At 40.5% G+C, this 27,503-nt stretch overlaps 1 protein-coding gene across 7 annotated transcripts; it reads left to right on the forward strand.

Moving 5' to 3' along the window:
- The first annotated feature begins 2,499 nt into the window (after nucleotides 1–2,499).
- Nucleotides 2,500–26,881, forward strand: kif1ab (kinesin family member 1Ab). 7 transcript variants are annotated; one of them, XM_034137459.1, is made up of 49 exons: nucleotides 2,500–2,925; nucleotides 4,084–4,269; nucleotides 6,446–6,519; nucleotides 6,735–6,914; nucleotides 7,040–7,108; nucleotides 7,485–7,663; nucleotides 7,830–7,941; nucleotides 8,282–8,359; nucleotides 8,446–8,511; nucleotides 8,609–8,626; nucleotides 8,732–8,810; nucleotides 8,935–9,013; nucleotides 9,261–9,403; nucleotides 9,562–9,600; nucleotides 10,682–10,881; nucleotides 11,061–11,140; nucleotides 11,518–11,593; nucleotides 11,684–11,763; nucleotides 11,854–11,960; nucleotides 12,090–12,173; nucleotides 12,722–12,902; nucleotides 12,988–13,060; nucleotides 13,136–13,226; nucleotides 13,313–13,461; nucleotides 14,214–14,392; nucleotides 14,685–14,822; nucleotides 14,937–15,055; nucleotides 15,169–15,254; nucleotides 15,386–15,515; nucleotides 15,690–15,873; nucleotides 16,374–16,464; nucleotides 16,559–16,677; nucleotides 16,757–16,812; nucleotides 16,992–17,100; nucleotides 17,279–17,345; nucleotides 17,702–17,786; nucleotides 17,873–17,978; nucleotides 18,240–18,263; nucleotides 18,399–18,513; nucleotides 18,658–18,791; nucleotides 18,913–18,974; nucleotides 19,064–19,209; nucleotides 19,618–19,806; nucleotides 19,901–19,972; nucleotides 21,298–21,407; nucleotides 21,858–21,977; nucleotides 22,128–22,320; nucleotides 22,422–22,540; nucleotides 23,028–26,881. In XM_034137459.1, exons 2-49 carry the CDS (start codon nucleotides 4,164–4,166, stop codon nucleotides 23,083–23,085), a joined length of 5,154 nt encoding a protein of 1,717 aa, XP_033993350.1. In that variant the 5' UTR covers nucleotides 2,500–2,925; nucleotides 4,084–4,163; the 3' UTR covers nucleotides 23,086–26,881. The 7 variants fall into 7 exon arrangements, with proteins under 7 accessions (XP_033993350.1, XP_033993347.1, XP_033993346.1 ...); XM_034137456.1 differs by having other exon boundaries at nucleotides 10,751–10,881; XM_034137455.1 differs by lacking the exon at nucleotides 18,240–18,263.
- The last annotated feature ends 622 nt before the right edge of the window (nucleotides 26,882–27,503 follow it).

A 27,503-nucleotide genomic window follows, 5' to 3' on the forward strand; every position in this document is an offset into this window, starting at 1 on the left:
ATTGTTGTTGCGGCTAATTCTCCACAAAACATAGCTGGTAAGAGTATTCACAAGTAGTTTTGATCTCAAATTGACAGCAAACAGCAATTACTTTAACATTATGTAAACTACAATGTCATCCAGTTCTTCTTCAGTTGTTCAATCATTGAAATCATGTTTTAGGGAATGTTAAAGATTGAAAGAGGTCAAACTGACACCGACAAACCATTGAGGTGAAACATTTACACTAACAAAGATTTTGATAAAGTGTTTTTTTGCTCCAATTTTAATTGTATTTACAATCAATCTGGAAAACCAAAGCTAAGTTTTGCTCCAAAAACTTAAGAGATCATATTTATTATTGTCAGTAACTGAGTATAATCTCATGTAACTGTTGTTGTGTCACAGCCAGCAGGGGCCCCTCTCTGGGTCCGACTGGGTAAATAATTATATCTCTGGCAAATAGATTTGGACTCAAGGTTTTCCTCATATTGGCCTTTGCACTGAACGTATCACTCAAAATCTACCCAAACAGAGCAGGAGGAGGAGCTGGGAGGGACACGGAAAGAGGAAGAGAAAGATAAAGACATGCTGTACAAGTTCATCCACAGGGGGCGTTATGAAACTGTCATGAATGACGCCATGAACTCTCAGTTTATGTACAAGGCCATGGCCAGTTCATCCAAGTTTAAAAGACAGAACACTAGTAACCAGTTATTCTAAAATGTGCACATATTCTCATTATAGATGCTTGAGAAATGGGCTCTTCGTATAACAAAATAGGCCCATGCTGTATTATGAAAATAATTGTCAAAAAGAAAAAGTACTTTACCACTTACTCCCTTGTTCCATAGCCTGTGACTGGCACATTCAGTTAAAAAAACTTTTGCCAAATTTTAATTTAAAATGCTTAATTGATTTTGATCCCCCTCACAATGCATTTGCTGAGTCAGATTGAGGCTGAGAGGTGAAAGCATGCACGCATTATCTCCGGTGCTGCTGTTGGTTTAAAAAGTGCAACTGAACTTCAGTGAACATGATGCAGATGCAGACTTATAATTGTACCTGCTCAACTGTATTGAATCCTTCAGCAGCACATGCATAAACCAGGCTTTCCTGTTCATTCCTACATACAGTATATTGAGAACGTTTTTATTGAGGCCTATATATATGTTCATGTATCATACCCTTATACAATTGTATTCCTAAAGAAATGACAAAACACATTGTGCTGTTGACAGTTATACAAACTGACTCCAAGCGACTCTAAATGACCTTGAAGCAGGCCTCTGTGGCTGTAAATGCTTTGGCTAACTTGTTGTATGACTGATGTGATTTTATGTTTTAAAATGGTCTGTAACTGTGCTGTTACCTATCTTGGGCCAGGACTCTCTTGAAAAATAGATTTCTTGATGATTGTCTTACTTTTAAACTTCAGGTCACTAATCTGCTTAAAAAGCTGAGGGTTAGACTAGGTTTCTTTTTCAGAAACAAGTCCTGTTTCTCTTTTGAAGCCAGGAAAAGGCTAGTCACTGTGACCTTTTTACCTGTGCTAGACTATGGTGATTTGATCTATATGAATGCACCTGCCCATTGCCTGGAAAGGTTAGATGCCGCCTATCACAGTGCTCTGAGATTTGTTACTAACTGTAAAGTACTTACTCATCACTGTACCCTGTATGCCAAGGCAGGTCTGCCTTCACTTACTGCTCGGAGGCTCAGTCATTGGTACATATTCATATATAAAGCCATGCTGGGTAAACTACCGACTTATATATGCTCTTTGATCTCACGGAGAGTGGCAAGTAGCTATTGCCTGAGATCCCAGGAAGTGTTCTTATTACATGTGCCAAGTGCTAGGACTGTTTTAGGTACTAAAGCTTTTATGTGCGCTGCTCCTCTAGCTTGGAACACTATGCAAAAAACATTGAAACTGAGCATTTTGATTCCCTTGCATCATTTTAAAGCACGGCTGGATGAAATGTTATTGGATACCTGTCACTGTAAATAGGTTGCTAATGTATACCCCTGTAATTATGTTGTGATCTCCTTTTTGTTTTCTATTGTTTTTATGTGTAACTAATGTACCGCAGGTCTCCCTTGAAAAAGAGATCGTTGATCTCAATGGGATTTTTTAACCTGGTTAAATAAAGGCTACAAACAAACAAACAGATTGTAATCACAATGAGACATATCCTGGTTAAATAAAGGTAACATCATTTTTAAGTGATAGCAAATATTTTGTAAAACATTTTATTTGATCAATGATCAGTTTCATGCAAATGAGCACTCCACTTGTCATGTTTTAACTACAAATTATAAGAACATTTTATTAGTTTATTAGTCTCCCTATTAAAAAAACAAACTATCAATCACAGAGATACCTGTTATTTGACATTTACACTGACTAAACGAAACATTTCCACCATTATTTGTCTCTCCAAGGCTTACAATGGTCTAGCCATGGGCCTCAACCCCCCTCGCCCCCTCCCACCCCCCGCTGTGTCCCTGCATCGCGATGCCTCATGGCTGCTGCTGATGATGCTGATGATGTCACCGCCGCCTCCCAGCATCCGTGCCACAGCAGCACCGCCATTTTCCCTGCTTCCAGACCGACTGACGGACAGACCGACGGCGGGCCGCTGAAGCATCCCGCACCCTTCCTCTCGCTGATCCACCCGGCCCTGACTCCTCCTCCTCCTGCCTCTCAGTACAGTCTCTATTGACGCACCCAGCGCTGCTGCTGCTGAAGCTGAGGCTGAGGCTGACTCTCCTTCCTAACGGATTCTCCATGTATGGAAGCGGAGAGGACAGGTTGTAGGCTGAGCAAAGACGGAAAAAAATCCAAGCTGCTGAGGAGATCCGAGGAGGAGGCACCGGAGCATCCGGGCGCTGTTTTGAATGGGCAGAGGATTCACCCTCTGCGGTCGTCGAGTCTGAGTTGAGGTAAGACACTGCTCCTCTGAGATGTTTTTCTTTCGGTATTAATGGGTGTCACGCTTCGGTGAGGAAGGTATTTGTGTGTGTTGATGATTATGAGGCCTTTTGTACGCGTAACGACGCTGCGTCAGGGTATTTGATTCCGCCTCTGTCAACAATTATGTTTAAATAATCAAATCCATCTCTTAAAAAACACCCCGAATCGAGTAGAAAAAGATATGATGTTATACAAGATGTTGATGTCATTTAAGCTTAAATGATGAATGTTGAACTCCTTTCTGACGCAGTGTTGGATGATTTTGTGTTTGTCCCGTTTATGTTTACGCGGCCTGTCTTTGAGGTGCGGCAGGGGAAGCAAGATGGAGGAGACAATATTTACATGGCTGATACATCTTTACCGCTAATGTCTCCTAAAATGTTATGAAAATATGTGTCATCCTTCATTTTTTCATGAACATACAGTATAAAGGCTTATTATAAGTATTTTAAGGATGCTTTCTTTTCCTCCATCGATTCAGACAGAGAAGATGGATGTGCGCGTCACTGCCTTGAAACAATTATCATAGTGTTAAAAATCTGTGGTCTGGTCATTAACAGATAAAAAAACAAAACATAACAGCCATCATTCTGGGATTTAACAAGAGGAACAGTGTAAGGATTTGGGCTAATGATTGTAAATATGCTGTGAAAAACATCACAGCTGATCCTAGACAGTGCATGGTGTGTTGTTTTGAGAAGCGGGGTGATACAGTTTCAACACCAGGCCTTCATCCTAGGTGCATGAGGCCAGAGGATGCAGCCATTTTTCTGTGGAATAGCAGGGATGCTGATGGTCTTCCTGCCAGATAATTTCCTAGCCATTTAGTCAGCCTGCGGGAGCTTTGTGTCTTGCACTGACTGATAAGGGGTTTGAAAATGAAGAATGTGTGTCAGTTTTAGGGGTTACATTTGGCTTTCAAGGCCCTGTTCTCCATATTCTATTACAATAAAAGCAACAGGCCATAGATTATCATATTATTTATGTATTTTCCTTTATTTAGCATTCATTAAATGTGTAATTAAATGTATCACGGTGCAAAAAAAGTGCCCTGTGTCCATCTGAGAGGTGGTCTATATCCTACATGTCTGTTGTTATTGAATCCCTCTCATCTTCTATTTGTTCAGGTACCAGGTGTGTGTGTGTGTGTGTGTGAGTAGCCACACAGATCTTCAGCTCTCTGCTCCCTCACACAACCTCCTGCAACATGGCGGCAGCGTCAGTAAAGGTGGCCGTGAGGGTCCGACCCTTCAACTCGAGAGAGATTGGGAAGGACAGCAAGTGCATCATTCAGATGTCAGGAAACACTACAAGTGAGTATATACTCAAGTCAGTTTTAATGTACCTAGAGTTAAAAGTTATATTAAATCCGATGGATGTGGACTTTAATGTTTACAGGGTGACCAAAACACATGTTTTAATTGGTAATGGAATAAATTAATCAAAGGTCTATCAGTAACTTTCCAACATTATGCTTTAATATTCATCCTGCTTTGGTTAAGCCATATTTTACTGTGAATTTGTTGGCTTATTGTTACGTCACTTGGATGTTTGAGCTGCACTGTGCAGACTGATGTACATGTTTGTTTTACTTTGGAAGCTTATGTTCACATTAATCTGCGGCAGGGGGGAACATTTCTCTTTGAACATGAATTTGTTGTCTTTAAAATCACAAAACATTTAAAGGTTGAAGTGGAAGACGACAATTATCATTTTCCAGAGCTTTCCAGAGTTTACTTCTTCAGCCTTCTTGTCAGATCAAATGTACAAAAACATATATTCAACTTACTTTATTATAAAACAAGGAAAAACAGCAAAGCCTCACATTTAAGAAGATGAAAGCAGCAAATATTTAATATTTGTGATTGAAAAAATCTTTGGTCGTGGTAAACATTTTTAAGATATAAAGACATTAGAAGTATACTTGAAGAAAAAATAAAGGGGGATATAAGACTTAAGGACAAAACATGATTAGTGGGCTGAAAACAACACATATGACATAACCCCTCTATATCATAATAACACTACAAATAATGGGTCGTAAAAGAAAATATTGATTTATACATTTGGATGATTGCATCAAGAAATATGATATGTAGGTGTGATTTACTGTTAATATATACTGTGAATAATCCTTAACGTCATGCCTTTAGAGTGTGAAACCCAGCAATGCAGGGACGTATTGCTGCTCTTTGAAACCAACTCTTGCGGCCTGCATTGAGGCACATTTAGCATTTGAGCTCAGTTATTTGTCTGGTAGGCAGTTTTGTCATTCAGCAACAAGGGAGTAGGCATGGAGGCATGCAGCATCATGGCAGCCAGAGAGAGAAACAAAAGATTTAGTCAGGCCTGAGGCCAGCCAGTGTGTGTGTGTTTGTGTGTGTGTGTGTGTGTGTGTGTGTGTGTGTGTGTGTGTGTGTGTGTGTGTGTGTGTGTGTGTGTGTGTGTGTGTGTGTGTGTGTGTGTGTGTGTGTGTGTGTGTGTGTGTCTGTGTGTGTGTGTGTGTGTGTGTGCGTGTCTGTGTGTAGGATGTAGGGACCGTCGCAGCTCTGCTCTCACCATACGAGCTGCACAGACCAAAAAGACCTCCTTGTTCTGGTCGAGCCCAGACCCAGGGTCAGCTGTCTCTGCATCTTGGTCACAGTTGCTCAAAAACCCTCCGAAAGATAATCGGGTGTAGCCGATGGTTGGAGGTCTCCCTGTGTTGTTTCTGTCTGAGTGCATGAAACAGCAGGATGTGTTTGTGCAGCTATGATAAGATGTGTCCACAGGGGGCATTTGCTCCTGCTCAGTTCTTGTTTCATATTCTGGGTGCATTTCCCATCACCTCTATTAAAAAAGGATGAACAGTGCATTTACAACGCTGCTTTTGATACTAACTGTAATAAGACCTCTGGGGAAATGATTACAAATGATGTCACCTCCTTTTGTTTATGATCTCAATATCATGATATGTGACTTTATTTTATCTTAGATTTTGGATCTCGTATATGGTATAGATGTATATTTCCCTAGGTTTTAGGGCTTGCTAGACTGTCTTTGCTAGTCTATAATTTACCTTTACCCTCTTAGTAATTGTATCCACAATAATTACAACAATCTAATTGTATAAATATTTTTGACAAATCACCAATGGTCAACTTTACAATATTGTTAGTGAGGGATTTGGTAAAAATGAAAGTGATTAAGATTTTCTCCATATCACCCTGCCCTATTTTGAAGCATATTTTGCTGTTATTTAGTGGTGGGAAGTATGGAGGTAACAGGGATCAAGGGGGAAGATATCGGGGAAAATTATGCAACCAGCATCCTACTGTGGTTGGTTGGGAGAGAATGAATGTGTCTTATCAAAAGATGTATATGATTGGCGTTTTGATGTTTTCACAGTTTGTGTCGTGCATTTTTTAAACTGACAGTAAATAGACTGTAATGAATTTGCAGCTAATAAGAGGGACCCATTTTCTGATGCCTCTTTTTGCTCTGTTTTAGCGATCCTGAACCCCAAACAGCCGAAAGAAAACAAGAGTTTCAACTTTGACTATTCTTACTGGTCCCACACCACGGTGAGTTTCACTGCGACACCTATTTTTAACTAAAAGTACAGATAAGGACATTCAAGATCTGCTAGAACAAGCCACTAGTAATTGATATTCAATATTGATCTACATTTCCATATTATGCCACCTCATGGTGGTAGAAATGTGTCGATGTCTATTATAGAGCTTATTCATGCTTGGAGAAATTCTAACTCTATCTGTCTCTTTCATTTTTTCCACAGCCTGAGGACCTCAGCTTTGCGTCCCAGCTGCAGGTGTACAAGGACATCGGAGAGGAGATGTTGCTTCATGCCTTTGAAGGCTACAATGTGTGCATATTTGCATATGGCCAGACAGGATCGGGAAAAAGCTACACCATGATGGGACGACAGGAGCAGGACCAGGAAGGAATCATTCCTCTGGTAATACAGAGTGCAGCGCTGACCAAATACTATTAAATGACACAAATCAAATTCCCTTTAATCATTGTGAATGAAATAAAGATAAAAGCTTTAACACACCATTGACACTCTCTGTTTTGTTTCAGATGTGTGAGGACCTTTTCACCAAGTTCAATGACACCAATAACGACAACAGCATGTCTTACTCTGTCGAGGTGAGTCAATTCATACCATCATTTACTCTATGTTTTCCAACTTTGGAAGCTATTCTATTCCGAGTGCCTCATATATAACCCCTACCCCTCATTCATAGAGTTTTCAAGTGGTATTATTGTTGCTCTCGTTGTTACAAAGACATCTGGATCGCTTTAAGTTTTTCTTAGATCCTGCTACTAGCTCAAATTTTAGAGAACTATTCAAAGATTGCAGAGGGGTAGCTGGTATTGTAGTTATATTAATTAATCATTTGTGAAACAGATTTACTCGAGTTTTAATCTTTTATTGTCCCAGGAGCAACCAGTAAAAATGATAACCGATTAATAACTCATAAAAACACGTTTAACAAGATCACCAACCCTGTGCATCCTCCAGGTGAGTTACATGGAGATCTACTGCGAGCGTGTGCGTGACCTGCTGAACCCAAAGAACAAAGGAAACCTGCGCGTCAGAGAGCACCCTCTCATGGGACCCTACGTGGAAGATCTCTCCAAACTAGCCGTCACCTCATACAACGACATCCAGGACCTGATGGAGTCTGGAAACAAGGCCAGGTAACAGAGCGAGACTGAATGACTCTGCAGATTATACTGTGTCATTATGAAGAGATGTAGATAAGGGGTGTATGAATAAATTAATCAGTCGCTGGAACCATTGATGGATGGAGCAGATCATTTATCAGTGATATGTACTTAACATAGAATTAATTAATTTTTTCAGGACTGTGGCTGCTACCAACATGAACGAGACCAGCAGCCGCTCCCACGCTGTCTTCAACATCATCTTCACGCAGAAGAAACACGACATGGATTCAGAGAACACGTCAGAAAAGGTACTTATAACCAGCTCCTAACAAATAATCTGCACGACTGATATGATGTTGTTCTGCTCCTCAGACAAACAAATCAATAAGAGGAGTAGTCCTATTCACCACAGCAGCCTTAGAGATGCTAAACACGGATTTGATTGCCTTTTATGACCTGAGCTGAGGCCGTCTGTGTTTTTATTATTATCGAATGAGTTAGTGTATTGTTTGATAACCACATGTAACACTTTACTGCTTAACTTTACAGTTCCCCCACTGCAGTTTCAGGAAAATATGCTAGCAAAGGTAGATGTTTGATCTTTTTATACAGAGCATCTTATTTTGAAAATGTTTTGTATCATCACAGGTCAGCAAGATCAGCCTGGTGGATCTGGCTGGCAGCGAGAGAGCCGACTCCACCGGAGCCAAAGGGACCAGACTGAAGGTGAGAGGAGGAAGATGTTTTTTAGAGAGATGAATAAATGTATGAATAGATGGACAGTTCTTTATAAGACTCACTTTTATTTGCAGGAAGGAGCAAACATCAACAAATCTCTGACTACACTGGGAAAGGTTATTTCTGCTCTGGCTGAAGTGGTATGTTTTTTCACACTTCATCAAATAATTATATTTAGAAACTGTTATTGTATCGTGTCAAATTAACACATGTTGGCATTTATCTTTCAACTACCAGGACTCCGCACCAAACAAGGTCAGTATGCAATATTTAATGCAAATTAAATCATTATTTTTATAAAATACTTTTAACAATAATACATTCCGATAAGAGAATAATTTGTGTTTGTTTTGTGTGCAGAACAAGAAAAAGAAGAAGGTGGAGCATCACATCCCCTACAGAGATTCAGTTCTGACTTGGCTGCTGAGGGAGAATTTGGGTATGCACACATAATAATAATAATGCAAAATCTGATATAAAATATAATCATAAACCTTAGCTTTTACCAATAAAAACAAATGTTCTGTGTCAGTTTATGTATCGTCTCACTTTCTGTGTTACAGGTGGAAACTCTCGTACTGCCATGGTGGCGGCCCTCAGCCCCGCTGATATCAACTATGATGAGACCCTCAGTACCCTCCGGTGAGAAACATGTCAACAATCTGTTTCTTTCTTAATGTTCAACCTGCAGAAGAGATGTACTGATTAGACTTTTAACACCTTTACAAATGTATTCTGTTATTTGCACACAATGATAGTGTTTAACAAATGCTTTTCCCCTCAGCTGTACCGTCACAGCCATTAGTTGGTCATTGTAATGCAGTATAGAGAAGGAATCATGCTTTATAGCTTAGTGTCCGTTTGACCTAGAAGACCTTTGTCCTTCCAGGTACGCTGATCGCGCTAAACAGATCCGCTGTAACGCTGTGATCAACGAGGACCCCAGCAACCGTCTGGTGCGTGAGCTGAAGGAGGAAGTGGCCCGCCTCAGAGACCTGCTGATGGCTCAGGGTCTGGGAGACATCATAGAGAGTGAGTGTCGCACCCAGAAACACAATGCTCTGTCTTAGAAATGCTCTCACACAGGCATACACAAACATACACTTTCTGACTGTACATGCAAGACAGAGGATGACAGTTTAACTTGGAGTGAGGGTGTCTCTCACACCCATTCTCTTCTCTCCTATCAGCGTATCGCTGCACCGGCCCCGTCATCGCTGGTTTGAAATGTGTGTATAACTCGAGCAAGCCTGCGCTTTGCCACTAAAATAAATGAATCCCGAGCTGGCCTTCCTCCTCCAGCACACCAGAGATCTGAATATCAGTCCCAAGAAACTAAGTCAGACATGACATAAGTTAGGAGAGCCAGCACAAGTAGCATACAGCATTTAGAGCTGTAGTTAGTTAACAAATTCTGCAAAATGGCCTCCTTTTTTCCCCATTAGATCTGGTTTCCATAGAAATATGCACTTTTCTTCGCTTACTTAATCTAGGAAGTCCAGCCTCCTAATAAATTAATCCTCATTGCAAATGTTAAATTCGCTGGGATTTTCTTTTTTCACTGAGAAGCTTTGATCCTGTCGCTGTTCCTTTCGAACCTGAGCTGCCCGACACTCTGTTTCTGCAGAACCAGGAAAGCAGACAGTCGTAGTCAGCTTTTGCATAAAGCATGCTTTGTTATGCATTTTGTTTTGCAAGACATGGAAGAGAGCACTGATTTAGAGGACGCCATTTTAGATTGCTGGGGCACTCTTTATTTGCATCCTGGTTCTCTCTCTGTGTGTGGAGCTAATTGAAGCTATGACTCAGGTGCTTGGAGGCCTGCATCCCCGGCAGCTGTGCAACCAAAGGCTGAAAACACTTGAAAACATTAAGACATGCAACACTAGTAATCTCTAGCCTGTATTTTGTCTTAATGCACTCTATTTATTACTCATTCTCATGCTTGCAGGCTTGTCGAATGTGTCTACATGTATTTCAGTGTCAGAGAAAAAGCTCTAACTCTCTTCTCAGCATTTTGTGCTCTGTCAGTTTGAGTTTCCCTTTTCTCTCATTCTGCGATGGCTTTGGTAAAGATTTGACCTCTGCTGCTTTGATCCATTATTTGAGCTTTCTCTTCTTCTTTTGTACTCCTCCCTGTTGCCCCTACCTTTTTCCTTTTTATCCGTTTCTCTGCGTGTTCCTCTCATTCCTGATGTCCCTCTTTAATTACCTGGCGTCTGCTCCGTCCTTCCGTCCTTCTGTCCTTCCTTTTTTCCTTCCTCCTTATCTTCCTTGCTCACTCCCATGCAACGCCTCTCTTTCTGACAGACCTGAGCGATTACAAGAACTTTGTGAATAATCGCCAGGCTGTCAATCAAAGGGGTGATCTCTCCGCAGTGTCCACTGTCATGACAGGAATGAGTCCCTCCCCCTCGCTCTCGGTCCTGTCCAGTCGCGTCGGGTCCATCGCCAACATCCATGACCGCATCTTCAGCCCGGCCAGCGAAGAGGCCATCGAGAGGCTCAAGGTAAGAACCATGATGCTGATATTGTTCAGGATGTGGAGAGTTAGATAATGACCCGTGGACTGACACAAGCAGAGCCGGAATGATTTAATTACAGGAAAGGCACAGAAATCTGCTGGAAAGTAAGAGTAAGTACATTTATTATGTGTATAAATGTAACTGTGTCTTCATTTTGCCAACAGGAAACTGAGAAAATCATTGCAGAGCTCAATGAGACATGGGAAGAGAAGCTGCGTCGTACTGAGGCCATCCGTATGGAGAGGTTGGTCACACATATTCACGCCTGATTCATGGTATCATGAATAAATCTACAATTTATTTAAACTAAACTAAATGTTCTTATTGATTGTTTTCTCCTCAAGTTGAGTTGAGGTCTGTTGTATATGCCCATGGCTTTTGGACCACTCCTGACACATTTCCTTTGTTTTCATGATCGTATGCAGCCCTGTATGTGTACAAATAATATATATTGTTAATATTATAATTTTTATATGGACAATTTTTGATGGTTTGACCCTTGAGATTTATTTTTGACATAATGTCTTAAAGGATATATTCAGTTCTGGATTGCCAGCCAAGTGTTAATACAAACAACATATTTTTAGCCATGTTAGCATCATGTGTGTTTGCTTCCTGCAGAGAGGCCCTGCTGGCTGAGATGGGTGTTGCCATGAGAGAAGATGGAGGCACTCTGGGCGTCTTCTCTCCGAAAAAGGTAAGATGATCCTTCCTTTTTCTAAATAATTTGATATATTTACAACATCTGTCCACAGACTTAACACGTTTGTCATTATTTCCTGTATAGACGCCTCACCTGGTCAACCTGAATGAAGACCCTCTGATGTCAGAGTGTCTGCTGTACTACATCAAAGACGGCCTCACAAAGTAATTTTTTTCATGTTTTTTAGTTTCTGAAATGTACTCAAGATATTTTGGTGTTGCTGTGAATATGTCTAATGGATCATCTTCCCTCAGGGTTGGCCGTGAAAATGCCAAGACTCGTCAGGACATTGTTCTCAGCGGCCATTTCATCCGAGACGAGCACTGCACCTTCACCAGCACCACGGTGCCTCTGGGGGAAGGTAGACCTGCTCCTCAAAATAACAGTTTAATAAAAGTTGTTGCATTAAAAACAATATTAAAAAGGAAAAATACTTATTGTGCATGGGTTTAAGACTTTGTTGTTAAAGTTATACAATGTCCTTTGACAGGATGCGTCATCATGGAGCCGTGTGAGGGCTCAGAGACGTACGTCAACGGGAAGAGAGTGAGCTCCTCCACCGTCCTGCGGTCTGGTACGTGTGAAGCTTCATATCATTTTGGTTAAAAAAAAAAGAAGGTGTAAATCCAAATTAACTTTACCAAGAGAGGAAAAGATAAAACTCTGTGTTACATCACAATGGCCCAAGTAAGATCACTTTCTATGATTGTGACTATTCCAAGTTTCAGAGAACATTATACGGCTGTGAAGGATCAATAACGTATCTAATACTTACTGTTTATTGTTATTATATAATGTCTATTCGTAGAACCAATTTTATTGCTGTGACTTATTTGCTCCTTTAGCCAATTGAGAATCTTCTAACTTGGCTTTTCTTAATGATATACTGTATGGTATTATCATTAATCATGAATCTATTAATAATTATACTGCGTTGTACGGGGAATTGCCATTTTACATCACTGTTTATTTTGAACTGGAAGCGATGAGTTTGCTTGGGAAGAGTATTTATTTCTTTATTTTTTGTTGTGTATAATTGGGTTAGGTCCTGAATGTAATTAAAAGTGGTTTTCAAAGTATCTTAAAAGTTTTAAATAACTTGTGATCATACACACTTTTTAGGCAACCGCATCATCATGGGAAAGAGCCACGTGTTCCGCTTCAACGACCCGGAGCAGGCTCGTCTGGAGCGAGAGAGGACGCCGTGCGCCGAGACCCCCGTGGAGCCCGTGGACTGGGCCTTCGCTCAGAGAGAGCTGCTGGAGAAACAAGGCATCGACATGAAGCAGGAGATGGAGCAGAGGTGGGTGGAGAACACATCATTTTATTGTATTTATTTACATTTAGTCACAATCCCTTTTCTGACATATAGTTCTGAATCCCTTCAGGCTTCAGGAGCTCGAGGATCAGTACCGCAAAGAGAGAGAAGAAGCCAGCAACCTGTTGGAGCAGCAGAGGCTGGTGAGTGCTCAGTCATACAAAAACACTTCAAATGTGTGTGTAAAGAAAACAACTGAATCCTATGTTTTCTTTCAGGACTATGAGAGTAAACTAGAGGCTCTTCAGAAACAAGTTGACTCCCGCTACCTGGAGTCTCCTGAGGAAGAAGAGGAGCCTGAAGAGGAAGGTGGTACTGTCACTTTTTTTAGCTGATTTAAATAGGTTTCTTTTGGTCAAAAATGTACTTACAAATCATTTGACCCTCCCCTTCAGTGCCGTGGATGCCCCGTGAGACGGAGTTGGCTCTGTGGGCTTTCAGGAAGTGGCGTTTCTACCAGTTCACCTCTCTCAGGGATCTGCTGTGGGGCAACGCCATCTTCCTCAAAGAGGCCAATGCTATCAGTGTGGAGCTGAAGAAAAAGGTGGGGTGTTTGTTACTGTAAAACATTGTCCTTTTTTTTGTTGCACTGTGACATAGTTATGATTATTTGTTTTGTTTTAGCTAAACATAAGACAGCTTTTTCTAAATCTACTTCCAGTGGCAATGCAATAAAAGCTTAGTGTTCTCTCTCTAAAATAATAACATCCTTATTGCAAATTTGGTATCTATTTGATATTGTGATACTGGTGTATGAAGGAAGAGCTTGCTCCTCAATCCACAATGGATGCAGACTGCAGATTAATAAATGTCAGTGCCCATTCTCCACAATGATGTACACACTGCTGCATATTGCATGTCAGTTCTGTCAAGCCACCCATTTAATAAAAGGTGTCGTGTATGATAAAGCTTATTTGGGCAAAAATAAAACTCACCCAGTTTTGGAAATGAATACACAGAATATTGACTTCTATTACTAGAATAATGTATAATGCAGCTGAGCAGATATTCTGCATGAGAAGTAGTACCTGACTTTACTTGTAGACATATTTGATAAAGACAAATGCTACCTTATCAGTCTTCTTCTTTGTTAGGGTGAAAGAAGATTTGAGATGTTTTTCTTTGCGTGTGAAATGGTATAACGTTTTTTATAGCCGCATTTGTTTATATTTCCAAGTCTCTGATGCTTAAAGGATATTTTAAAAGCAGGGAAATCCTCATGTGACGTTGCAAATACGATGCAGGGGGATTTAAACCAGCAATTACTAATGTTTTTATGGCTCTTGTCGTCCACAGGTGCAGTTCCAGTTCGTCCTGTTGACAGACACTCTCTACTCTCCTCTGCCGCCCGACCTACTGCCCGCCAGCGTGGCCAAAGAGAGAGAGAAGCGACCTTTCCCCCGAACCATCGTCGCCGTTGAAGTCCAAGATCAGAAGAACGGAGCGACACATTACTGGACTCTGGAGAAACTCAGGTACAGTGTCATCTAATAATAAAAAGCTGATGCCTTGGTATAGGTCGATTTAATTACACATAAAATGTTGAAGGTCACATTCCTTTCATCTGATACTGATAAAAAATATATAATATAAAATGATATATTATTCACAATAACAAATAAAATGATATTTTTCCATATAAGCTTTAAAATAACCACAATAATTCTAGCTATTTTATTTTCTATCATAATATGTGCACACAGTAAACTGTAGATAGGGAGGCCATTATTAAGGGTTTTTCCTCTCTTCTCACGCTGCCCCCTGCAGGCAGAGACTGGACCTGATGAGGGAGATGTACGACCGAGCGGCAGAGCTCCCCAGCAGTGCTGTGGAGGACTGTGACCACGCTCTGACCGGAGGAGACCCCTTCTATGACCGCTTCCCCTGGTTCCGTCTGGTGGGCAGGTGCGTCACCTCCTCCCTCCTGGAGGCAGTATTGAGTTAAAACCCTGCTTTTATTGCACTATAAATGCTTGTTACAAACTGACATCCCCTCATCACTTCCTACCTCCTCCTCAGGGCTTTTGTGTACCTGAGCAACCTGCTGTACCCCGTGCCCCTGGTGCACCGCGTGGCCATCGTCAGTGAGAAAGGAGAAGTGAAAGGCTTCCTCAGAGTGGCTGTGCAGGCAATCTCAGGTACGAATACAGGTGGAATATCAGACTTACTCTTGGACCTGCCTTTTAGCTTGTTTTAAAATACTGTTTGTTTAAAAAAAATATATATATCTCTCTGTTTTGTCTCCTTTTAGCTGATGAGGAGGCCCCTGATTACGGCTCTGGTGTGAGGCAGTCAGGCACTGCTAAGATCTCCTTTGAAGACAAACAGTTTGAGAAGGTACCAACATGCAGTGATTTGTTCTGGTTCTCTGAATCCGTCTTATACAACCAATACAAGTCAAAAGAATAAACACAGTATATGTTTGGTGTAAGTTAGATTCATGCTGATGTTTTTCTGTTTTGGTCCAGTTCCAGACCGAGTCGTGTCCCGGTGTTCTCTCTCCCTCCAACACCTTGCAGGAGGAGTTTCGCTTTGTGGAGGGAGAAGGACCGAGCTCAGACATAGGGATCTCTGCAGATGAAGTCAACAACAACACTGGTGAGAGGAAAAACCTTTACAGGCACTGAAAATCATTCCAGCCACTGTCTACATTAACAGTCTAAATTAAAACAACAATTGTAAGCTCGTCAGTTCTATAATAAAGTCAAAAGCAAACGTATATATAAAGACTTTAAAGTAACCCATCTGTGTCTCTTTCTCTGTTTCTCGTAGAAATCATAGAGGCTCCCAGCAGCCCGGTGAAGAGTGCAGGTCTGGGTCTGGATCTCGCTCTCGACCTCTCCCCAGAGAAAGTTCTGTCCCACCTGAAGATCGGCAGCACCTTCACCTTCAGAGTCACCGTCTTGCAGGCCTCCAGCATCTCAGCCGAGTACGCCGACATCTTCTGCCAATTCAAGTGAGTTTCAAGCATGCCTCCTCCACTTAGGTGCTGCTTCACATTTTTTATAGAATGCATATCTCTTTGTCAGAAATCAATTTCTCTTCTAGGGAAGCAAAATGCAAAAAATGCAATATAAATGTGAAACCAATATTTAAATATCTGTACAATTAAATAGTTATTTCAGTTGGACTTTCTGCTATTAAATAATGATAATGCATGCACATCTGTTAAGTGTTATAGAAAAACATAATATCAAATTATTTTGTTTTTTGCAGAAAGATTATGTAAAAATATAACTCAATGCTTAATGTGTCCTGACTGCTGGAAACAATTGACTAACTACGTTTTCTTATTTACAGTAATATGAATGTTCACTTATTGTTAATGTATGTGGCTTGTGGCTTTAAACAAAGTGATCAGCATGTGTGGTGGTCAGCTGGGTGCTTTCGGTCAGCATAATGTGCAGGAAGAGCAAAGGGAGGTCAGTCTAATAAAATGGCTTCCCTTTTTTCCAGCTTCATCCACCGCCATGATGAAGCTTTCTCCACCGAGCCGCTGAAGAACACGGGCAGAGGACCTCCGCTGGGCTTCTACCATGTTCAAAATGTAAACATTCAGAGCTATTATTATCAAATATCACTAGATACAAACAACTGTGTTGGGGCCGTGCTTAAGATGTAATTTCCCTCTTCCCTGGTAGATCACAGTGGAGGTGACCAAGTCCTTCGTGGAGTACATCAAGACTCAGCCCATCGTCTTCGAGGTGTTCGGTCACTATCAGAAACAGCCCTTCCCTCCGCTCTGCAAAGACCTCATCAGGTAAGAAGAAATTTGACCTTTCATTTCCACCAGCTGATATTTTAGAAAGTTTCCTAGTATTTAGTTTCTTTGTTTTTAGTCCGCTGAGACCGTCCAGGAGGCAGTTCCCCAGGGTGATGCCCTTATCCAAACCAGGTAAGCAGTGACATTCAATGTGCCTGAGAGTATATCAAAAGTTTTTATATTTCATGATTTAATCTCCACAATATGATCAGTGTCTCAGCCTCCAGTTGAATATATACCCTTCATTTCGGACCGTACAGACAGGTTGACCCAGTTTCACACATGAATCCGTTTCCTCTTACTTCCTCCAGTGCCGGCCACAAAGCTCAGCACTCTGATGCGCTCCACCGCCGGACCTTGTCACGCCAAATACGACCTGATGTCATTCTTTGAGATCTGTGAGCTGGAAGCTAACGGAGAGTGAGTTTACTTTAATGCTTTAATGCTGTGTGTCCCGCTATCAAAATATAAAGCAAAAAACACAGTAGCTCATACCCTTTGCACATATAATAACAACAATTCTTTTGCAGCAGCGATGAAAATATTCTGAGTTATTATTTTGAGTATTTATTGTGTTAATTATCTCCCTTTTTTATAGCTACATCCCAGCTGTTGTTGACCACAGGAGTGGGATGCCCTGCCACGGCACTTACCTTTTACATCAGGTCTGACCCACCATCATGTTTACCAATTACATACCTTTATATTAATCGTTTAATATCATCAGATGATATATATATATATATATATATATATATATATATATATATATATATATATATATATATATATATATCATCATCATCATCATCATCATCATCATCAGATGATATATATATATATATATATCATCAGATGATATATATATATATATAGAGCTTAGAATACAATATTTTCAGATTTGTTCTTATGTCTGTATTTATTACAATAAAAAAGTTAATAAAACCAGTGAAAAATAAAACGAAACATTAACGAGAATCATCAAACCTAATCCACTCAACTCTTTGACTCCTGTCTTCAGGGCATCCAGAGGAGGATCACAGTCACCATCGCTCATGAGACAGGAAATGATATTGAGTGGAAAGAGGTGAAGGAGCTGGTTATTGGTGAGTAAAAACAACAATTCAAAAACATATTTGGCCCAGTTGGTTAGATTTGATTACTAGATTCTTACTGTTTTGTTTGACTTCAGGTCGTATTCGAAACACACCCGAGGCAGATGAAACCATCATAGACCCCAACATCCTGTCCCTCAACATCCTGTCTTCTGGATATTTCTGGCCCAAACACAGTGACAAGTACACATTTCTGATTTACTTACTATCTTTCTGTGTATTTGATATTCAACAAAAGTTTCCTCTTTGAATTCGTTAACAAACCTAAAACCTATATTTTTCCCATTGCTTCAACGTGCCTTTTATAATGAAATATTATTTGGCCTTAATGCATTTTTTTATTTTGCATGGATCAGTATGGTTTGCTGGTTTCAAACTTTTAACAGCTGCAGTTAAAAGTTTCTAACTCGTTTCCTGTTTCTCTTTATCCTTTGCTAACGCCAGCGTCTCCTTGGGAGTTGATCATAGGTATAAATGACAATCCTTTTTGTCTTTTTATCTATTATTATTGACAAAATAACATTATTAGCTCACAGGCTTGTAATAAGGTTAACACATCTGCTTAATGTTGTGCGTATAGATGACTATTTGTTTTTGCTGCAGAACTTTCTACCGATTTGAGGCGGCATGGGACAGCTCCATGCACAACTCTCTGCTCCTGAACAGAGTCACTCCCTACGGGGAGAAGATCTACATCACCCTCTCTGCTTATCTAGAGGTACTCAATGACATTTGATTTACAGAATGTGTTTCTTTGTATTTCTTTGTAGATTAAAGTGATAGAAAGAAATATAAATGATGTCATTGTGTAACCAACTCACCTGGATTCTGATTTGTTGCTGTCCATCTATATTTGAACTAGATGGAGAACTGCACTCAGCCGACAGTGATCACCAAAGATTTCTGCATGGTGTTTTATTCCCGTGACGCCAAGCTGCCAGCCTCTCGCTCCATCAGAAACCTCTTCAGCACCGGCTGCCTCAGGCCCTCTGAGAGGTACACATTTATGGATTAGATACAAACTGGATCTTGTACTGATTCTACATTCTATAAATGCTCAATCTAAAAAATGTGTTTGATGACATAATTATATACAATTTGTTCCTTTCTTTCCCAGTAACCGTGTCACTGGAGTGTATGAAGTCACCCTCTGCCATGTGGCGGACAATGGAAGTCCAGGTAAAACAAAATAAAACAACAAAATGGTTTCTATTGAGCTAGTCTTTTTATTTTAATTTGAAATACTCACAGAACATGTTCTTCTTCAGGGATGCAGCGTCGTCGCAGGCGTGTGCTGGACACCTCGGTGGCGTACGTCAGAGGAGAGGAGAACCTGGCAGGGTGGAGGCCTCGCAGCGACAGCCTCATCCTGGACCACCAGTGGGAGCTGGAGAAACTCAGCTTACTGCAGGAGGTCAGTCTTTAAAACTGAGAGGTTTGTTAGTGAGAAGTGAGATGACTTCTAGATCATTTAAATGAGAAAAGTATTTTTACTTGACAATATACTGTTGGTGCATTTATTTAGTCTCAGCAAAGGAAAGCATATACAGATCCTTTTCTGTACGACCCACAGAAGACCTAACCCATTAAAGTGTGTCCGGCAGTGGCTCAGTCAGTCGGGGCTTGGACTGGGAATCGTAGGGTTGCCAGTTCAAATCCCCCGACTTGATGAAAATGGTGGTGCCCTTGAGCGAGGCACTGGACACCGGAACCCCCCCAGGTCAAATTAATTTCACCGTGTGTGCTGTGCTGTGTGCATGTGTGACACAAATAAAGAGGGTTTCATCCTCCAATTCTAATTCTGATGTGCTTGTGTTTTCAGGTGGAGAAGACCAGGCACTACCTGCTGCTGAGGGAGAAGCTGGAGGCGACCCTGCTGGCCGGGCAGGATGCGCTCTTCAAGAACAGCGACATCTGTGATTTTGCTAAAAGCCCCGTCTACAGCCACAGCCCCGGCAGCAGCCCGGCCCTCGACAGTCCCAACCAGAGGCAGAGGGAGCTGGCTGCCAAGGTGACTGATGCTCCCTGAGAGGTTTTTGTACCTGTTTTTATCAGCTTCAGATTGTATTCAACATCATCTGTTCTGTCTCGTATCTTCTCTGCAGTGTCTGCGTCTGCTGATGCACACCTTCAACAGGGAGTACAGCCAGGTGAGCAGCAGTGCCAGTGAGAGCAAGGTGAGCCCCAGCCTAGGCCCTCTAACCCGGCCCGTTAACCCTTTCCAACCTTTAGCGATTACCTCCACAAACTCAAGCCCCACTCTCCACCCTCTCTCTGCCATTGCATTAATTTTTCTTTTCAACACATAATCCTGTCTTTTTTGCATTTCACTCTTTTTTCCCCTTAACATTATGTCTGAATAGAGTGCTACAGGGGCCACCTATTTTGGGGATTTGCCTGTTGGATTTTGGATGATTGCAGAAAAATTAGCTCTTAAGCAAAATGAAGTTTCTGCCAAAATTCACAAGTGAGGCATATTTACTGATGTATTTTATGTTGTATAACAAAACATAAATATCTCCTATAGTTTTAAACACGGTCTTTATCTTTCAGGCATCGAACCTAAACCTGTTAGAGATGAGGTAACCTGAAATACTAAAATGCTAACTCATTCCTGCAGCACTCTAAAACCACTCAGTAGGCTGGGGTTTAAAATTATTCACTAATAATTCTTTGAATTTGAGCTTGATCAATCATATAACACCTTTTAGTTTAAAATAATAATGACCCAGGTCTACTGCTCATCTCTTTATTCCAAAATTACTGTTTCCATATTTCACGCCTTAAAATATTTGAGGTTTCCTTCCCCCACCTCCTTTTATCCTGGCCTCCTCCCTCACTGTCCCCCCCTCTTTAGACCCTGCAGGGCTTCCACTAACCCAATATTACTCCTGCATGTCCTACTAAACATGTTAACCAGCGAGGGGCTCTTAGATAATGAGGATTTAAAATGGTGCAGAGGTATTTCTACTGTACATCGCTAGAAAATGTCCTGATTGTATTGTTCTCTGAATGCATGTCTGTGTTGTCTGTGCTTAATTGTTTGCGGGTATGTTTTGTCTGTACTTGTATTTGTCCTTCTGTGTGTGTGTGTGTGTGTGTGTGTGTGTGTGTGTGTGTGTGTGTGTGTGTGTGTGTGTGTGTGTGTGTGTGTGTGTGTGTGTGTGTGTGTGTGTGTGTGTGTGTGTGTGTGTGTGTGTGTGTGTGTGTGTGTGTGTGTGTGTGTTGTGTGTGTGTGTGTGTGTGTGTGTGTGTGTGTGTGTGTGTGTGTGTGTGTGTGTGTGTGTGTGTGTGTGTGTGTGTGTGTGTGTGTGTGTGTGTGTGTGTGTGTGTGTGTGTGTGTGTGTGTGTGTGTGTGTGTGTGTGTGTGTGTGTGTGTGTGTGTGTGTGTGTGTGTGTGTGTGTGTGTGTGTGTGTGTGTGTGTCAATGCATGCTTTGTTGTGAATGTGTGTGTCAATGCATGCTTTGTTGTGAATGTGTTTCTGTGTGTGTGTTCTTTAGCTTTCTGAGATGTCTGCGTCGCTGATGAGAGACTCCTGCTCGTCTGGACTGAGCACGCTCACTCCGTCCTCCACCTGCCCCTCACTGGTCGAGGGGAATTACGACATTAGGTACAAACCAGATGCAGCTACTCTGCTCATTATCAGTATCAAACAGCTTATCTCCTCTGAAGATTAAACACAATATTTCTCATGCACAAACACATTTAGTATCAGCCAAAACCAGGCAATAACAGATATTTTGCAAAAGTATTTTTATTTGATCAAGTAAAATAGCAATAACACAATGTAGAAATACTCTTGATGTCCTGGTCTAGCGTCTTGCATTCTAAGTCTTACTCTAGTAAAAGTAGAACAGCATGATCAGCAAATACACTTGTTGAAAGTCCTTAATAAGCAGAACACTTCCTTTCAGGCTGTTCTTTTTTATGTATAATTATTAAGTCAACATCTCTAGTTGTGGATTAAGAAAAAGTGTCAAACAGATTTAAAGGCCAATATATACAGTAGAGATTTTAAATTGTTAATTTATGTTCCTTGTCCCTTGTTTGTGTCGTGTAGACACACTGATCCCAGTTCAGGAGCTTCCACTCCAGATCTGGACCCGTACAGCCCGGTGGACCGGAAGAAAACTCTCCGAGGATGCAGCTTCGTTCCGGACATACAGGAGATCCGTGTCAGGTCAGAGCACTCGGACTATAATGACATTGAAGTCACTGTGGACAAAACATTGTATTTGTTAACTGCAACCTCCACAGTGCGTACTTCCGATACAATCATTATTTAAGAAAAGTTGTTGTTTAACATTTGTATTTATTTGATTGTGTGCAGCCCTATTGTGTCAAAGAAAGGCTACCTGCACTTCCTGGAGCCCCACACCAGCGGCTGGGTGAAGCGCTTCGTGGTGGTGCGCCGGCCCTACGTCTACCTGTATCGCAGCGAGAGGGACAGCGTGGAGAGAGCTGTCATCAACCTGTCGTCTGCCAAGGTGGAATACAGCGAAGACAAACAGACCTTACTGCGGGTACGACCGAGCTACTGCTCAATAGCAAAACATGTTTATAGATAAATGAATAAATAGTAGTGCAGTAAACCTGATGAGCTTAATTTACCTCATGTTTCCAGACTCCCAACACGTTTGCTGTGTGCACTGAGCATCGTGGGATTCTGCTGCAGGCCACCAACGACAAAGAGATGCACGACTGGCTGTACGCCTTCAACCCTCTGTTAGCCGGCACCATCAGGTGAGTGGGGGAGACAAGCATTTAAAATATAATATAATTATATATGCACTTTTAAAGATCCTTTCATTTAGTTTTCATAGAAAGAAATTAGATCTAAATGATTACAGTTTATTAACTGGGAAAATACAGGTAGTGTTACATTGTCAATAACAAAACCAAGAGCAACGGTTTTCAGACTTTTTTATAAAAAATAAAAAGCTTGTCTGAGGGGAATCAGACCAAAAATCATTTGATTATTGTGTAGTGAGAACTGTGCATTAGATTGTGTTTAAGTCAGCGTGCATCTGATTCATTATAACATCCAAAAATATTTGAATTTGTTCACAAACAAGCACACAATAGTTCAATAAAGAGAAAAGAGTGATATAGTTCAGAATGATTGGTAATTTAATTGACCTGCAAAATAAAGATGACCACAAATTCTTTCTGTTTATTTACAAGATCCTACTTCTTGATATCTCACTTCCCCTCTCTTCCATCTCCTCAGGTCCAAGCTCTCCCGGAGAAAGTCGGTGCAGTCGGCCCCCGCTGCTCTGAGGATGTGAGAGGTGAACCGGCCCGGTGGAAAACAACAAAAAAAAAAAACAATCCAAAAGCTCCACTCAGCATCCTGCTCTAATGAACATAGACCATATAAACAAACTTATACATAAAACCACTTAAATACCCTTCTATATGATGACCGTCCCTATCCCAAACATCACCTGATTGCTCATCCTGAAACCCGACAAAACTTTCCTTCCTGTCTTTTTTGCAGTCCCCTCCTCAAAACCCTGCATGATGTGCTCCCACCTGACCTTTAGAAGAAACATAAGACAAACTAATTACCCAAACTCATAAATAAACTTACCTCTGCTGGGCATTGGGACTAGTTTTGATTAGCTTTTGGTGTAGATAATCCAGTATCTGTGAATCCCTGTAGAGAGTTAGTCAGTGGTCAGTCCCTCCTTCACTCATTATTACTAAAAATAAGTCCCAATTTGAAATCCACCATTCATGTATTTGTAATTAATGGCATCAGGCGAGTGGGAAGTTGCAAACCGGATGTTTCTCTTTGTAGAAGTGTGTTAAGTGCAGGGATGATCGCTCCGCATATATCCGTCGTATACTGTACATTACCTCAGTTTGGGTTTGCTTGGTGTTCTCCAGCATAGCGTATTTGTTTCACTGCAGAGGTTTCAGATAGTCATTGTAACACTGAAGTAGCATGTGGGATTTGTTAGGACAAAAGGCTACGTTGTTGTTGTTCATGTGATGTTGTTTTTTTAACTGATTCCACGAAAACTGAGTTCTTTGGCTAAAATAAGGCAAAAATAATCCAATATCAGGAGAGATAACTCATGTCCTTGCCTTGTTCTTGTTATGTGCTTCTTATTTTTTAAATAATAATCCCTTGTGCACATAGAACCAGAAAGCATAATGATATTTATTGTCGCTATTGTACGTTTCTGCACTGTTATTTATTTGTGACAGGACCACTTACCAGTTTTGTTGCATGGCACTTTACTGTCTTTGTTGAGTTAATGTATCATTTACTCATTTGTTTAACCAAAGCATTATTTTCTTGTTTTAGTGTTTCAAATCATTGTCCACTGTGCTGCTTAGCAGATATTTAAAACATAAAAGAAATAGTTTTACATTTTTGGAAATGCACTTATTTGCTTTCTTGCTGTGAGTTAGATGAGCAGATTGTACAGATAATGTAATTATGAAGTTACAGCAAACAGAAGGTTAGCTTAGCTTAGCATGAAGACTGGAACCAGAGGTACACAGCTAGCATGTCCAAAAGAAGCAACTCTAAAATCACTTGTAGCACATTATATCTCATTTAATAAGTGTACAAAGTTGAGATTTAACAAGGCGGTTTGTGCCAGAATATTTCTTGACAATTTCCGAGATGAAGGAATACACAAATGAGATTTAATGCATAAATGAGTGAGCTTTAAAGGTGCTGGTAGCAACAATGTTTTGCCTATAAATGGAGTCCGTTTTTAAGTGTACCGCTACGCTATGTTAACTTTTCTATCTAGTCACAAACCCCAGTATAGCATCCTCGCAAGGACGCAAATCTCACACTCCAAGTAGCAACAAAGCAAATTAGCATATTTCCAAAATTGTTGAGCAACTTTTTTAAACGTATCAATAATATCTAAATTAACCTAAGATGATAAATGCACCAGGGCCACAACTGTTAAACTTGAATCAAATAAGCACTTATTCTGTCTGTTATGGGCCAGCAGAGCTAATACGTTTACTATTCACGGCTCCTCTAGCTAAATGAAAGGTTGTAATTGACGATGGACCTGGGATCTGTTGAAGGCGGTTGCTTTGAGTGGGCAGGAGCGTTGTCCATGCACCAGATAGTGCCTCCCTTTCTTCACCTCTTTTACTTCTCTCCCCCTCCCTCATCATCGTTCACATCAACGCAGAAGTTAATAACATGTGTCCAAGATTTGGCTTTTATGTAAAGTAAATGTAGAGGCTGTGAATCTTAATTTGTTCCCACATTTTTGACCTATGTCATTGTTTTGGAGAGTGAATATTATCAATGATGCTATATAGTATGTTGGTATAGCCTGTAGTGCAGTGTGTATCTCATTATCATTGACTGTAAATGTTGCATTTAAAAGCAATCCCCCCCCCTCAGCTTTTGTACTGTAGCTGCTAGATATTTGACAGCTTGATGCTTGTGTCTGAAACCAGCACAGTATGATTCGCTTGGTGTCGTTTTGACTCTTATGTTCAGGGAATTGTTTGTAGTCGCTTTCACCGACTGTCTGTTATTTTTGCATTATACCAAGATGACCCTTAATGTTGATTTTAGATAAATATTATCAGAGGCAAGATAAAGGTAACTGAAAATACCTAAGATGGACATTATTTGAATTTCGTTAGCATTATTTACAGCATTATCTACACCTTAATTCACCTCGTTCTTTTGCAAATCTCTGACAAAGACATGGTCAGTCAACCATTTTGTCTTTCCCATTTTCCTCTCGTTTGTGGTTCTGATATTTCTTTTGGTTTAACCCGACATATAATCAGATAACAGAAAGTGTTGAGGACTCTGTACGCCTCAGGCCAACCAACCTGTTGAGCAATGCAGGCTTATACTTACAAATCTGATAAATGGAAGGTTTTACTTCAAATTGACCTTTAGATTTGTTGCTTCTTGTCGCTGCTTTGATTTTGAAAATTATGTTCTGTCTGTTTGCAAAGAATAAATAGGATAGCATAATTGATTTCTGGGTCATTTTGGTATAATCAACTTTGTTTTGTAAAATGTTTAAAGATATATATATATATATACGGTATGTTGTCTGCTGGAACAGAAGACAAAGGAAAAGGTTTATTTATAAAGCTTAGAAGGATGGATTATGTTCTATATTTTGCACTCATGCACAAGGCATCTTTATTTAATATGATTTCATATCATGATGTTAGGAATGTATGGAAAATACTGGTTTGTTTAAAAACAATAACCTATAGCGACCCTGTCCTGGAGGGAGAAGATTAGAATTAGATCTGTGCCATTCTTGCTTCAGCAATCAAACCACGAACAACACTGCACCAAAATGCATTGATTATTTTAATGTTTTAATATACAGCTGGTGTATGACTTGCAATGCTTCCAGACGCAATAGTTCAAGGATATCATGTTTAAAAGAAAACACTTTGTGAGACAGCTTTAGTGTACTGGCCAATAAACGTTGAGAGGTTAATGAGTTGATTAATTTATATTTGGCTGCTTTTTAACTGTCACAGCTCTGGATCAAAGCATGCAGGTCCACTTCTCTTCTGCTGTTCTCTGTCCCTCTCTCATGCCTTACCACCTGCTAATGACAACAGCTTCCCCCCCTGAAGTGCTGCTTGTAAAGTATTGTCATCCATGATCCTTGTATGACTAACTGGAAACCTTCCTCCTGGCTCCGTCTTGTATATAAATGGAGATGTTTCTGTGTTGGGTCTCGTCACACAGATGATATTAACTCTCTCTTCCTCTGTATACCATGATGAATTAGAATAACTGGCCTGCTGCTTGGTCAAGCGTCACCCCAGAGCTAAGAGTGCTGAGCGGGGAGTAGTTTTGCACATTTCAGCTCAGTGTGGGTGAGGTGGCGATCGTGGACAGAGTAGAGTATGGTTTGCCACTCTTGCTCTGAGCAGCTTGACCGAAGCAGAATCGGGTCTCAGCCTGTGATCGAGTTTTAATCTCAGTGCTCACGTTTAGCTTTTGAGTGTTCTGGAGTTATTTCTCATGTCTGTGGACACGTAACAAAAGTTGTCAAGAAAAATAAATATGGCGAATAAAAATAAATGAGTGTTGAAACTTATGCAACATTTTAGTGTGATGTGTATGATTGTCGCCTTTTTACAAGTGTTGTTCACATTTATCATTACACAGCATGTGACACCTGATGATGAATGGGTGAGTAGAAGTCTGCATTAATGTGCACAATTTGAATTGAATATTGTCCAAATGACCCAGCAAACTTCAGATATATATATACCTTGACATCTGCAAAAGAAAATATATAATACTGGCTGTGGCTGTGGTCGTCTTATTCATCAAAGGTAGACTAAAAATGAATATATTCCAATTTTAATTTAAAAAATGAAACCTTTTAACTGTCAAATCACATTTTCATTTTAGTTTGACCACACAATTTGAAGAATGGGATGACTGCTTTCATAAAGAACTATGGCAGTCAGGTATTGATTTTTTTTTAAATACAATCTCGATTGCATTCATAACTACCTATTAATGAGAAAACATGATTGTTCATAAGCAACTGACAGATAAACAGTTTTTTTCACTGCAGTTATGCGCAGGATTACCCAGCGACCAATACATAGTCCATATGAGACAGATTCTCATTCTGTCTAAAAACGTGTTTGGGGGATCTTTAAATCTTGATTCTGCTCTCTTTTTAATTATCAAAAGCATAACTACAACAGCCTT

This window comes from Trematomus bernacchii, unplaced genomic scaffold (assembly GCF_902827165.1).
Source record: "Trematomus bernacchii unplaced genomic scaffold, fTreBer1.1, whole genome shotgun sequence".
NCBI classification, from domain to species: Eukaryota; Metazoa; Chordata; class Actinopteri; order Perciformes; family Nototheniidae; genus Trematomus; species Trematomus bernacchii.